Consider the following 13,185-nt stretch of genomic DNA (forward strand, 5'->3'; position numbering starts at 1 on the left):
TCTTACTTAAGGAGGGAAAATAGTGAAACACTGTCCTTTGTCTAACCCTTGTAGGTAATTCAAAAGAATATCATAATTGAAAGTAGCTATGGTTAAGAGCAAGCATCTGTTCGCTTTGTTATATGAATTAAATATGAGAAAAAAATAAGTTGAATGCAGTAAATGTACCACAATGCACCCACGGTCATTGCAATGTGACTATATACTGAGGTGCACAGAACACTGTTAACCTTCCCACTGAAATGGTACCTATTTATCTTGCATTTGCATGTTTTCAAGCTGCAAACCGTTTTATCTATGCCTAGCATCAATTGCTTATTATAGTCAGTTAAATATAAAAACCTTCTGGTCTTTAGGCTCAATGTGATCTAAAAACAACTTGCAGGACCTTTCCTTTAGAAGAGATTACTCACTATCAATAGCCTGTCAGAGCAATTTCAAATCACAAATCTTAGTCTGCCATTTGTTACCTGGAATTTTAGGGTTCATTATCAATGTTTTAAAAGGTGATATTAACATTTTTAACATTGCAGTCTAGGCCTCTTTACTAATTTCAGAAAAACATGTTCCTTTTCTTCTTAGCCAAGGCTGTTTCTTTTGGTATAGGAGAACTTGTCTTTTCAGCAATAAACAATAGTATATTCTCAAAGTCCTTGAACACAGAAGTTTTAGGAAAATACACTGGCAGTTGAGAAAGAAAGTAATGCAATCCATAAATTTGCCACTACTGGAATGTAATCTAGAATCAATGTTTTATTGTTCAAGTATCACACATAATACCTTTCATTTTTTATTGCTTGCTTTCTGAAATACCACATATGCTGAATGTATAATTTCTTCCTGTACCTTATACAAACTTTTGACTCTTCAATAAATGCTTTTTGTTTTGTCTTAATTACTTAGTGTTCTTTTTATTTTGGGTAGGCAAAGAAGCTCTTTTGCAACAGTAAATGTTTCTAAAATTCAGGGATCAGACCGAACTCGGAGTGCCAGAATTTCGTAGCAACACATGGTGTAACATTTTTGTCTGTCATACCATTCAAACAACGAATATGTTTTGCATCCAAAGGATGGTGATTTGCATGGGAGTCGATCCCTTCAGCCCATGCTTGCTGGGAAATATCATACTTTGGGCTGGGGGGAAAAAAACACCGAAACGGAATGAGCTTACCGGCCTCTTATATGTGATTCTAATATATTTTCTCCTGATAATACATTGGCAGTATTTCTTCTGCCCCTCTCCTATGATGACCGTAACCATGTCAAGATTGCTGCACCATGAAGTGGCACGTTCTCGCTAATCGGACATCGAAGAGTAGCCTGATAATTTAAAAAGTTTTTATTTTGTATTTAGTGATTAAATTTGTTTCATTTATGTATTAAATTTGTTTGCAGCCATCTGGCCATAAGGTGGCTCTGCGACCCCCATTTCTTTGAAAGGTAACCAGCTGGAGTCTGCCAGTCAGAATCAAACTGGATAAGGGGTCCGTTGTGGTAGTGAAGAGGGCCTTCACGCACCCCCACCCCGATTCAGCCAGCGGTTATTTCAGTGGGGCGGTTCGGTGACCGGTTGAAGGCAAGCCGTCGCCATCGCCCTCGATTTGCACCAGGGAAGCGCCTTGGCGAGGGACGCCGCGCGAGGCTGACGAGGAAAAGCGTCGCTCACGCGCCCTGCCACCTGAGCCTCGACGGCCCGCGCCTGAGGGGGAAGGCGCGCGATGTCGGCTGCCATTTTGTTTGCTGGACGGACGATGAGCCGCAACTTTGCCGCCGCCGCCTTTTCCTTTTGGGCTTTGCTTGTGCTGTTCAGGGAAGCCGCGCCCCAGACCCTGTCCTCCCTAAATCTGACCGACGGTGAGCCTGGCCTCGCTCCGTCCTCGCAGGGCGTCGAGCTCGGCCGTTGATCGCCAACGTGCTGCTTCGCACGGGGTAGCCTAACAGATCGAGCTTGAGGGGAAAAATCGTCACCGGAGCGCGCGGGAACCCTTCGCCGAGGGAACGCGAGGGCCCGACAAGGAGGCGTCCGCCGAGCTACCCTGCTGCCCGTTATGCAACAGTGGTGGCTGTCGAAAGACCCATCACGATTGCATAAATAGGGGCGAAAGTGGGGGTGCCTCAGGCGTTTGCTCTCGGGACGAAAAATAATTGGGAACTACTATAACTTTGTCTGTGCAAAGTTGTATTCGTTCCCTACGATCTTTGTCGATGTTGCAGCAACTAAGTTGTGGGAGTGTGATTCCCTTCTTTTCTTTTGAAATGAGCGAAGGAAATACAGTTAACCCGGGCGTGGCTGCTGCCGTTTCCTCAGTTGAGATCCAGTAACGAATATATGGGCCCAACAATTTTCCCAATTATTTTCTGTACCTCTCGCCCCGTAAATCTGTTGTAGGTGCTCCTGTGTAAGGAATTCTGAGAAGCCTCTGCCGCATTCAATTTGTTAGTTTTCAGCTTGAAGGACGCTGATTCATAATTGCTTTGGATTTATCTCTTCTGATCGTTACAGTTGTGTTTATTATCGAAGAAGGCTAGCATTGTTGCTAATATTGTAGATTTGACTTTTCACACTAATTAGAGCTGTTGAAAGTAGCTTGGAATGTCGGTAGCAAATCTAAATAAAAGCGCTTTTGCCTGCTGTATAAAGGCAGAATATAAATAAATTAAAATACTCTTATGAGTTTATAAATACTTAAGATTGCAATTCTTTTGGCAATATTATTCAGAAATGGTTTGCCATTGCCTTATTAGCTGAGGAAAAGTGGTTGGCCAAGGTCATAAAGCTGACACTGTGCTCAAGATCAACTAAAATTCACAATTTCCCACTTTCTAGCCTGATGCCTTAACTGCTGCACCTAAGTGGCTCTCATTCCTTTATTGCTAGATACTATTTTGTAGCCAAAATAAAAATAATAAACTAATATAGTGTAAGTTTTTTGGTTGAACAGGGAAGATTTGGAATCAAAACTTCTGATTTACCAATTTCACTGGATAACTGCAAATTTATTTATTTTTTTATTTATTTTTAATCCCATTTATATCCCGCCCTTCTCCGAAGACTCAGGGCGGCTTACAATCTAAGCACTAATCAAATGTGCTTAGCAATAGCCTTCATTCTATGTATATGCCTGCTTATTAGGGCTTTCGCCCCCTTCCCCAAGCGGCATTATTACAAAGTCAGCTTAATTGCCCCCAACAATCTGGGTCCTCATTTTACCTACCTCGGAAGGATGGAAGGCTGAGTCAACCTTGAGCCTAACAAAATTTTTGTAACGATATTACAAAGAAAGGGGGAATTCATATCAATTATTGTATTCTGATCACAGTGTAGGAATTGTATCTTGAGATTAAGCTCAGTTTTGCAGTTTGTTTTACTAAGGCATCAATTGTAAACTGCCTGTGAGTTCAGAATTAGACATTTAAGCACCTGCATGTGTTTTCGATTACAACTCCAAATCTCTTTACATCTGATCTACTTACTGACTGTAGCAGATCAAAGTATTAGCCAAGTTGTCTGTTGAGTTTGCTGCTGCTTCAGGTCAAATGACTAAGTTGGACCAGGGGTCCCCAACCCTTGGTCCATGAACCAGTACTGGGCCGCAGTATGCCAGCAACCGGGCTGCACAAACAAGGAAAGCCCCATCTGCAAGATGCAGGCAGCACACAAAACCACGCCCCCGTGGAAAAACCTCTCCAAGGAACCCGTCCCTGGTGTCCAAAAGGTTGGGGGCCTCTGAGTTGGACAACTCTTCTAATAATGAAAGCTAGTGGTGTTTTAAAATCATTAATCTCCTAAGAGTATCTAGTCCAGTAACAGCAAATATTTCTTATCCAGATAAGTTTTTAAAAGGCTCTTTGGTTATTACTTTGTGTATATTGTTGAATGTTGGTGTTGATTTTTAGTTATTTTACAATAAACTACATTTTGATTTCCAGGATGTGGAGCAAGGCCTGCTATAGTTAACATAACAGCAGAGACTCAAATTGTAGGTGGACATGTTGCTCAGCTTGGAGCATGGCCATGGCAAGTTAGTCTTCAGATTTATCGTGTTCCATCAGGTCGATATCGGCATGTATGTGGCGGATCTTTAATTAGTAACAACTCAGTACTGACAGTGGCACGTTGCATTAAGAGATGGGTGTATGTATCTTTAATTTCTAAATCTTTTTTGTTCAGTTTGAAGGTTTTAAACAAATGATTGAATTTTGAAATTATATGTGGAAGGAGAGATTCAGAAAAAGTGTTTTACTATACCTTTAGCCTTAACAACACTTGTTCAAATCTTTTTATTAAACTAGATAAAATTTTTTAAAAACTAGATAGAATAGCACACTGACTTTCTTGCTGTGCAGTGCTCCTTCATCTACTGTTCTGTATTGATATTTTATTTGGCTAATGTCAGTTCTTCCATTTGGGGATTTTTTAAAACATGCTGGCCCAGAATCTACATAGAAATGAGTACAGAAATTGGCATCTTTCTTTGCAATATGTGTTTACTATAAAATAAATCTTGGTGATTGTCTGAGGTTTGTTGCCAGTTACACTATCAATATAATATTGTCCTTATATAAATTTACATGAATCTTCACTTTGAATACCATGTATAGCTTTATTCACTATGCTTCAAAAAGCATACTACCAAATGGTAAAAATGCAAAAATGTAGCTCCTTTGGAGGAAAGATAAGATGTTGAAGTTCTTGGCTTAGAGCAATGTTAGGTAAAGGGAGATATGCTGGAGGTATAGTGTGAAATCATATATAGTATGAAAAATTGGTGTTTCAATTTATAGTTAAAGTATAGAGTTTATTGCCATCAGATGTAGTAATAATTCAGATGATTTTAAAATGGGGATGAAAGAATAAATTCATGGAGGAGAGAAGTATTAATAGTTAGTAATCTTGCTGGCTGTATGTTATCCTGTGAATTAATAGCAGGAAAAACAATGGAAGAGAATTACTCTATTGTCCTCAATTCTTTGTTTTTAAGTTTCTTAAATGCATTTGGTTGGGCACAGGTACTAGATTCCTTCTCCCAATCCATTTAGAGTTCTTATATCCTGTATTCATGACATAATGCACATATATACAGATTTATCTTTCAGAACAAAAAGATATTGTATGGTATTTTTTATCTCATGATTCTGTATTCCAATTTCCAAACTGAATACTTAAGAATTTTGAAGAATAATTGTCATAATAAAACAAACTCCTAATGGCAGAGATCAGTACCTATGTTCCTATTTTTATTTAAGGGATCCCTTTGATAAAATTGCAAATTTCTTACTTGATAGAATTCTTAATTGAATTAGAACTATAGTAGTACAGATTTTAAGATTGCATAACTCTAAAATTATGTAAAGAAGCCGCTGAGCCTCATTAACTCTACAAAGGATTTTATTGTCCTAGGAACCCAGAATATTGGAGAGTTGTGATAGGTTTACATCATCTTTATAAACCTCATTCTCACACCATAAGTCGTCGGGTGAAAAGTATAATTGTCCATTCTGGTTTCAAGTGGGACAGCTACGAAAATGATATTGCAATGTTTAAACTTGTGAAGCTTGTTGAGTACAATAAATATATTCAACCTATCTGCCTACCTCACAATTCTCATCTAGTAACTGATAAGAATCCATGTTATATAAGTGGATGGAGAAACAGAAAGAAAAAAGGTAATTATTTAATGTTTCTGCAGATAATATTTCATGAACTCAGAAAGCTTTCATATTTTAATTCAAGTAATTTAACTTATTATGGAGAACAGGGTTGGACAGTACTGTATTTAAGGGGTTGAGAGCTATGCTTCCTTTCAGCCTTCCAAGAAAACCTGTGATGCCATCACTAGGAAGGATTGGGCTGATTCTTAGTCCTTCAGGGCAGTTCAGGGGTGCATATGGGAGCCAGGAGGCCTGCAAAAAACAAATTACTCCCACTGCTAACATTAAAACCCCTGAATCTCCATTCTTTAGGCTATTGAGACTGCATGGGGACAACTTTCTGTAATGTAAACTCTTGTCTGTCTGCAATATTAATATAAATTTCAGCTTTAACCTGCACATCAAACTAAATTAAATCTCATTATCTGCTGAATTACTTTATATTATAGATCTGAAGCAAATTTTCTTTTGGCCAATGATTCAAGCAAATTGATATGAGTGCTCTCATATTAGGGCTATGAAATGTTATGGAGTATAAAATTATAGGCTAGGAAAGAAAGCCCAGAAGAATGAATAATTTTCATATAATCTACATTAAATCATGCGTAATTTCCTTTCCACCATATTTAATATTTAGTGACAACTTCTGGAGATGCTCTTGTGCCTGAATACTTCTCAGGCAAATTTGTTTTAAATCAGTTACTCCAGGGATTGTGAGCCTCACTATTTTGTTCTGGTTTCCTGATATAGTCAACATCAAGAAATTATCACATGTCCCTTATAATCAGCTGATCCGTTGTTTTGTAGGTAAAAAGAAGAGTAGTAGACTTCTGGGGAAGAAATTTTAATTTTTTTAATTTTAATTCCATTTATATCCCGCCCTTCTCCGAAGACTCAGGGCGGCTTACAAGCTTAGCAGTAGCCTTCATTCTATGTATATGCCTGCTTATTAGGGCTTTCACACACATCCCAAGCGGCATTATTACAAAGTCAGCTTAATTGCCCCCAACAATCTGGGTCCTCATTTTACCTACCTCGGAAGGATGGAAGGCTGAGTCAACCTTGAGCCTGGTGGGACGCGAACCTACACTAATTGCAGGCAGCTGGTGTTACTTAAGGAGGCATTAGCCCACTGCTCCACCAAGGCTCATATGCCTTGCTACACTGAGAGCGGAGGCAATGACTGCAATGGAATGAAGAGCTGGTGAAGGGACGGGCTGTTCAGGTTTCCTCTCTGAACAAGAGAGCACTTTGGAATGACCACATGTGCTCCAAACAATTGCAAGGAGACCATCAGCTGACAATCTCCAGCAGGTTTAAAGTGCTGGGAGATGAGGGTTTGTCATCTTTGCCCAAGCTGGCATTTTTTTTCAAATGACACTGGATTTCCTTTCTTAATCACTTTTGGAAATTGCTTATTAACTGTTTTTCAGATATTAAGAACCTACAGAAAGGCAACTTTTACTACCCTGGATGAGTTTCCTTCAATCCTTAACAGAAGAAGATTTAAATAGGAATATAAGTAGTTAAAAAACCATTTGGGTAACAGCCTGCAAAAGGACAATTAGAATGTAGATTATAAATGGACTGGGGGTCCAAATTATTTTTATTTATTTATTTATTTATTTTATTTTATTCCATTTTATATCCCGCCCTTCTCCGAAGACTCAGGGCGGCTTACAAGCTTAGCAATAGCCTTCATTCTATGTATATGCCTGCTTATTAGGGCTTTCATACACCCCCCAAGCGGCATTATTACAAAGTCAGCTTAATTGCCCCCAACAATCTGGGTCCTCATTTTACCTACCTCGGAAGGATGGAAGGCTGAGTCAACCTTGAGCCTGGTGGGATGCGAACCTGCACTAATTGCAGGCAACTGGTGTTACTTAAGGAGGCATTAGCCCACTGCTCCACCAAGGCATAAAATTTTTAAACTAATTTTAAGAAACGTTCCCATGATAAAATGCTGTTGTTTATGTATGTATATATGTGTGATTTTTGAAAGTTGGACACTAGCGGATACCAGAAGGAACTAAAGAAGAAGAAGGCTTAAATTAGAATGGAACAAAATACTTTAATATTGGATGTATTGAAACGTTCCCATGATAAAATACTGTTGTTTATGTATGTATATATATGTGTGATTTTTGAAAGTTGGACACTAGCGGATACCAGAAGGAACTAAAGAACAAGAAGGCTTAAATTAGAATGGAACAAAATACTTTAATATTGGATGTATTGAAAGATGAATCCAGAAGTTGATTTTAAAAGTGTCTGCCATTACAGATAGAATTCGATTTATGGCCACAATTGAGTCCAAAATTTCTGTTGCTAAGCAAGGCCGTTAGATGAGTTTCCCCCCATTTTACAACAATTTTTGCCACAATTGTTAAGTGAATCACTGCAGTTGTTAAACGAATCATGCTGGCTTCCCCAATGACTGCTTGTCAGAAGCTGGCTGGGAAGATCACAAGTGGAGTTTACATGACCCTGGGACAATGCAACTGTCATAAATACATGCTAGTTACCAAGTGCCCAACTTTTGATCATATAACCATGGGGATGTTTCAATAGTCATAAGTCTGAAAGCTGGTCATAAGTCATTTTTTCAGTATCATTGTAACTTTGAATGGTCACTAAATAAATTATTGTAAGTCAAGGATTGCCTATATAGATAAGTGTTTGAAAATGGTATGGAAGAGAAGTTTTATAGGTTGTGACAGACTGATTTGAAAGTGGATTCAAAATCATTGGTTATGTGAATGGTATGTAAGGAGATGCTATACTGGATGTACAAATTAAACTGACTGGTATCTTAACAAACCAAAAGAGACCTGGATAACTTTTTTTATATTGGATTTACAAAAAAAGCTAATTTTATGAGAAGGTATAAAGAAAAAATGAGAATAAAGTTCTGGGACTATTATTTCCGGGGAGTGTCAAAAGTAAAGGGAAGGAATATAAAGTTGTTTATTTGATCAAGGTTTTGCTCATCAGAACTGCAGGCTCTAAAGATTTGGTGGTAGATGATACAGGGAGAAGATATCTTGTTGAATTTTACAAGGAGATAATAAGTTACTAAAACTTGTTATGGGGAAGTAATTTTCTAGATTTTTCTTTTTATGAACTATATTATTTTTTCCATTTTCTATTTTTTCCTTTTTTCCCTATTTCTTTTTCTAGTTTGTAATAGATCTTATCTTTTTAATAGCAACATTCAGTAACATTATTAAAAATAAGAGTAACCTGTAGTTGGTGAGCTGCACTTTGATTTTGTCAAGGGACCATTTTTCTAGATTGGGATGGGCCACCTTTAGTCTCCATCTCAATACTTTAAATACTCTTCAGATATTTATAAGTTTGCACTGCTGAAACGAAGTGGCACATTGTAGATTTGGATGGCATTGGTTTGAAAAACCAATGGGCTTAAGTTTTAAGAAATATATCTCTTATGATTAATGAAGTAATACACCCAACATTTTGTTTTATGTTTATTGAATTCCCCAAAGAATATGTTTTAAAAAGTTGGATATTAGATTTCTTTTGTTGGCATTGAAATAAATTTGAGGCCTCTGACTCAAAAGGCAGCCAGCTATAGATGCCTTTTGGTTTCAAATAGTAAAGGCTAATACAAACTATATTTAGAGAAAGAAAATAGAATAGAAAGTAAAAAATAAAGGAAAAAGAAAAAAAGAAAGAAAAGTAAGAAAAAATATGTAAAGAAGTGAATTTAATGATTCTTCACCTCCATTAAAGTTACAAACAAACATATTCCTTTCTTTTACTTCTAACAGTCTTAATCTTCATTCAAATAATGTTTTAGGATTTGATTTTTCAGTTCTTTTTAATCTCATCACAAAGAGACCTTTAGGTCTTTTACATACTTGTTTTTTAAATCCAGTAAGGGAAAAAATATTCATGTCACTTTCTTAGTTCATCATTTGTATTTCTCTTTTGATTTTTAAAGTATCACTTTCTTTTGTATATCCAGTGAGAAATCATTTTCCAAGTTTTTCTTTTGGCTTGTCATTTGTAAATCCACTTTCAATATCTAATTTGTTCTGCATTTCTTTAAGTTCATTTTTTTAAACATAGTCTAACCATAGAGGCAGATACCATGACTGACACTGTTGATATTGTGGCTACTAATCTCTGGTTCCATTCTTCAAAAGACTCCTTTAATGTTTTAAATGTTGTAATGTTTTGCATCATTTTAATTGATAGTTTTGTGGTCCCCCCCTTGCCTAGAATCTTTAGTTCCCTCTAGTGTCCAATTTTTAAAAACATAAAATTATTTATCTTCGTTATGACTTGCAAAACTAGAAAAGATCTATTTCCATGGGTTCTTTGTTCTTTATAATCCCAAAATCTTACAAATGTTTCTAAATTCCCAAGTGTCATTTAGTTTTTGCTGTTTATTACAAATTATTTATATTTTTAAGCTTATGATTAAATTTTTATTTCATTCAGGATTGAAGCAAAGTCACCTGGTGTTTTCAAATTTATCGTTCCAAATGTCTCTAATAGCTTAAAAGGAATTAAAAAGCAATTTTTGAAAGAGTTTGGAAAGTGAGGTTAGTAAACCTAGTGTCTTTTAAAAGGTGCTGAGCACTGTTGCGAGCAAGATGGCTGTTGCTGTCATCTTCTATTGGTCACACCTGCAAGAAACGAGGAGCAGTTGTCTGGAATATATGTGGGTTATCTCCCGTCTTCTCCTTCATAGATAATACAGGAGCAGGTCTACTTACCAGTTCTCCATTGTTTGCCACAGTTGTCAACTCTGCTTTTGCAAAAATGTCTTCAGTCAACCTTTCCCCAATTTTTATTTTTATTTCTAAAAATGAGATTACCTATGTTTTTACAACATTTGAATTATATAATGCTAAATTTAAGGATGAACTAAACTTATATTGAAGCTACCTGGATCTTTTAAATATTTTTTATCCTGTTATGTTTCATTTATTGTAATGACTACAATGTATGTAGGTAGGGAGTTCTACAGAAAAAAATTGGATGGGTGAAAAAATGTGTTTTCAGCATCTAATGATTTGAAGGCTTAGGGCATTATGCTTAGAAAATACTACTGGGTCTAAAACTCTCAATATTCTGTATTTTCCATAAGGTTTGTCTTACTACAAAATTAGGGAATCTGTAGCATTTAAAGTTTTATGATGGTACTAGTTCTTATAACCTGCAGTTGACTCTATATGATATTCCAAGTTATGTCCTCAGCAAAGAATTTGTGTCTATATTTGTTGTTTGAGAATAGTAAACATGATTAAGAAAAATGAAGTGCAATAAATGTAAATAGTGATAATTACCCACTGGTGGTGGCCTTTGACCTTTTTGTAATGCAAGTTCATTGCCTAGCATTCAGTGAGGTAAACTGAAGTCTTTGAACACTTATTCCATAATAGATTTGTTGTTTTAAAGTTACTGGGTTTTTTACTGTTCCTTTGGAAACTATAAAGAATGCTGAACACAGCACACTTCCACATATTTTGTGTTTTCTTCACAGGCAAAATTAAAATTGAATTACAAGAAGCTCGAGCAATTATTATTCCACTATATGTCTGTAATAAATATGAATGGTATAAAGAAAAATTATCAACTGATATGATTTGTGCCTCCTCACCAACAAATAGCTGTGTGGTAAAATAAAAATATTTTTACAAGTTTTAAGTGTATAATATATAATGTCATTTGGGATTTCAGCAGTGCCTAAATTGAATAATAAGTAGATAAATTAAAAGAATTTGCGAATTCATGTATTTTTTTAAAGAACTTTTTTTAAATAAGGAACATCTCAAACTAATTGGTTCTTTTCAATTACAGATAGTTGACTTACGACTACAATTGTTTGCAAAATTTCTGATGCTAAGTGAGATATTTGTTAAGTGAATTTTGTCCCATTTTACAACCTTTCTTGTCACATTTGTTAAGTGTATCATTGCAGTTGCAGTACACCGTCCTGAGTCCTTCGGGAGAAGGGCGGTATAGAAATTCAATTAATAATATAATAATAGTTACTAAGTTAGTAACAGATGTTAAGTGAATCTGGCTTTCTGATTGACTTTGCTTGTCAGAAGGCCGCAAAATGTGATCACATGACCTGGGGATACTGGAATCGTCATAAATAAGTTAGTTGGCAAGCATCTGAATATTGATCACCTGGGCATGGGGATGCCGCAACAGTCGTAAGTGTGAAAAAGTCATAAGCCACTCTTTTCAGTGCCGCTTTAACTTTGAATGGTCACTGAATGAACTGATGCAACTTGAGGACTCAACTCTTAGCCTTGAATTGGCTTTGTATCAAATGCAGACGGGATCAAATGCTCTTATTTCTTATAGCCTAGGTGCAAATTCACTATTTTAAAACTTGTTAGTAAACTTTTGTATTCATATAAAATTAAAAAGTTTGAAAATATTAAATGGCAGAAGAACTTTTGACATATAAAAATTTTGTATTTTCATGGAATTTTTTCCCCATTCACATTTTTGTTTCTTTGAAGTGTTTTGTGTTTGAAGGATTTTTATTTTTTCTGTAGTTTTTCTTAAGCACAGCCACTGTATTATTTTTAACATAGTTTTAATAACAGTTTTATAGTCTAATAAATGTGTAATATGTCAAGAAATATCAATATTTCTAAATTGAATAAAGAATTGAATATTTTAAAAACATATTTTTTGTTAGTTGAACCACCCTATCTGAACGAAGTGGAAGATTCCTATATAATACTTCAGAATTTTAGAATAACATGAACATTTGAGTTTTTCCCTATTTTTCATATTCCAGGAAGATAGTGGTGGACCTTTGATGTGCTATTTCCCAAGCGTATCCCAATACTATCTGATAGGCATCACCAATTTTGCCACTGGCTGTAATCAAGATAAATATCCAGGACTCTATACACGTACAGTGAGTTACAGAAAATGGATAGATTTTCATCTTCATGATAAAACCACAACCACAGTGAACATCCAAAGTATTCTAGTTCTAACTATGGAATGGATTATCTTTCACCTATAGACATGTTATTAGATGGGATATTTTAACATTTCTGCTAGTTTGTTTAAACTATGTCAACTAATGGAGTTTGTAATCTATGACTTTACTATCTCAACTACACTTGAAATATATTTAATTTGTAATCATTTTAGTTAGCAGGTCACATTTTTAAATATTTTTCATTGTATTAAATGCCTGAAATATTGTTATGCTGTATGATATAGAAACCATACACTGTTGAAACTTAATATCATATATGAATTACTGTACATGTAGCTTGATCTGTCTTCTGATACCTCTAATAGGATTAGCTCTAAATAGGGTTGACGATGCTTCTGTCCATCAAAATTGGAGAAAGTTCTTTTCCTTAGTTTGCAATCCAATTATTGTTATCTTGTTGATGTAGAGCATTTAGAAGAATGGATCATAGGATATTATTGCATAGATAAAATTTCCTCTCTTTATATCAGTGGACTTCTGCCACATCAGACAATGCTTGTGGATTAAAGAAGTTTATTTGAAAG

At 35.8% G+C, this 13,185-nt stretch overlaps 1 protein-coding gene across 1 annotated transcript; it reads left to right on the top strand.

Moving 5' to 3' along the window:
• Positions 1-1,751: 1,751 nt before the first annotated feature.
• LOC308661278 (elastase-1-like) lies at positions 1,752-12,682 on the top strand (the record flags this gene model as incomplete). The annotated part of the gene is made up of 5 exons (XM_081316193.1): positions 1,752-1,854; positions 3,931-4,135; positions 5,402-5,667; positions 11,171-11,304; positions 12,449-12,682. 5 exons carry the CDS (start codon positions 1,752-1,754, stop codon positions 12,680-12,682), a joined length of 942 nt encoding a protein of 313 aa, XP_081172319.1.
• Positions 12,683-13,185: the final 503 nt, after the last annotated feature.

Source organism: Vipera berus, assembly GCF_964194415.1.
Source record: "Vipera berus genome assembly, chromosome: 2".
NCBI classification, from domain to species: domain Eukaryota; kingdom Metazoa; phylum Chordata; class Lepidosauria; order Squamata; family Viperidae; genus Vipera; species Vipera berus.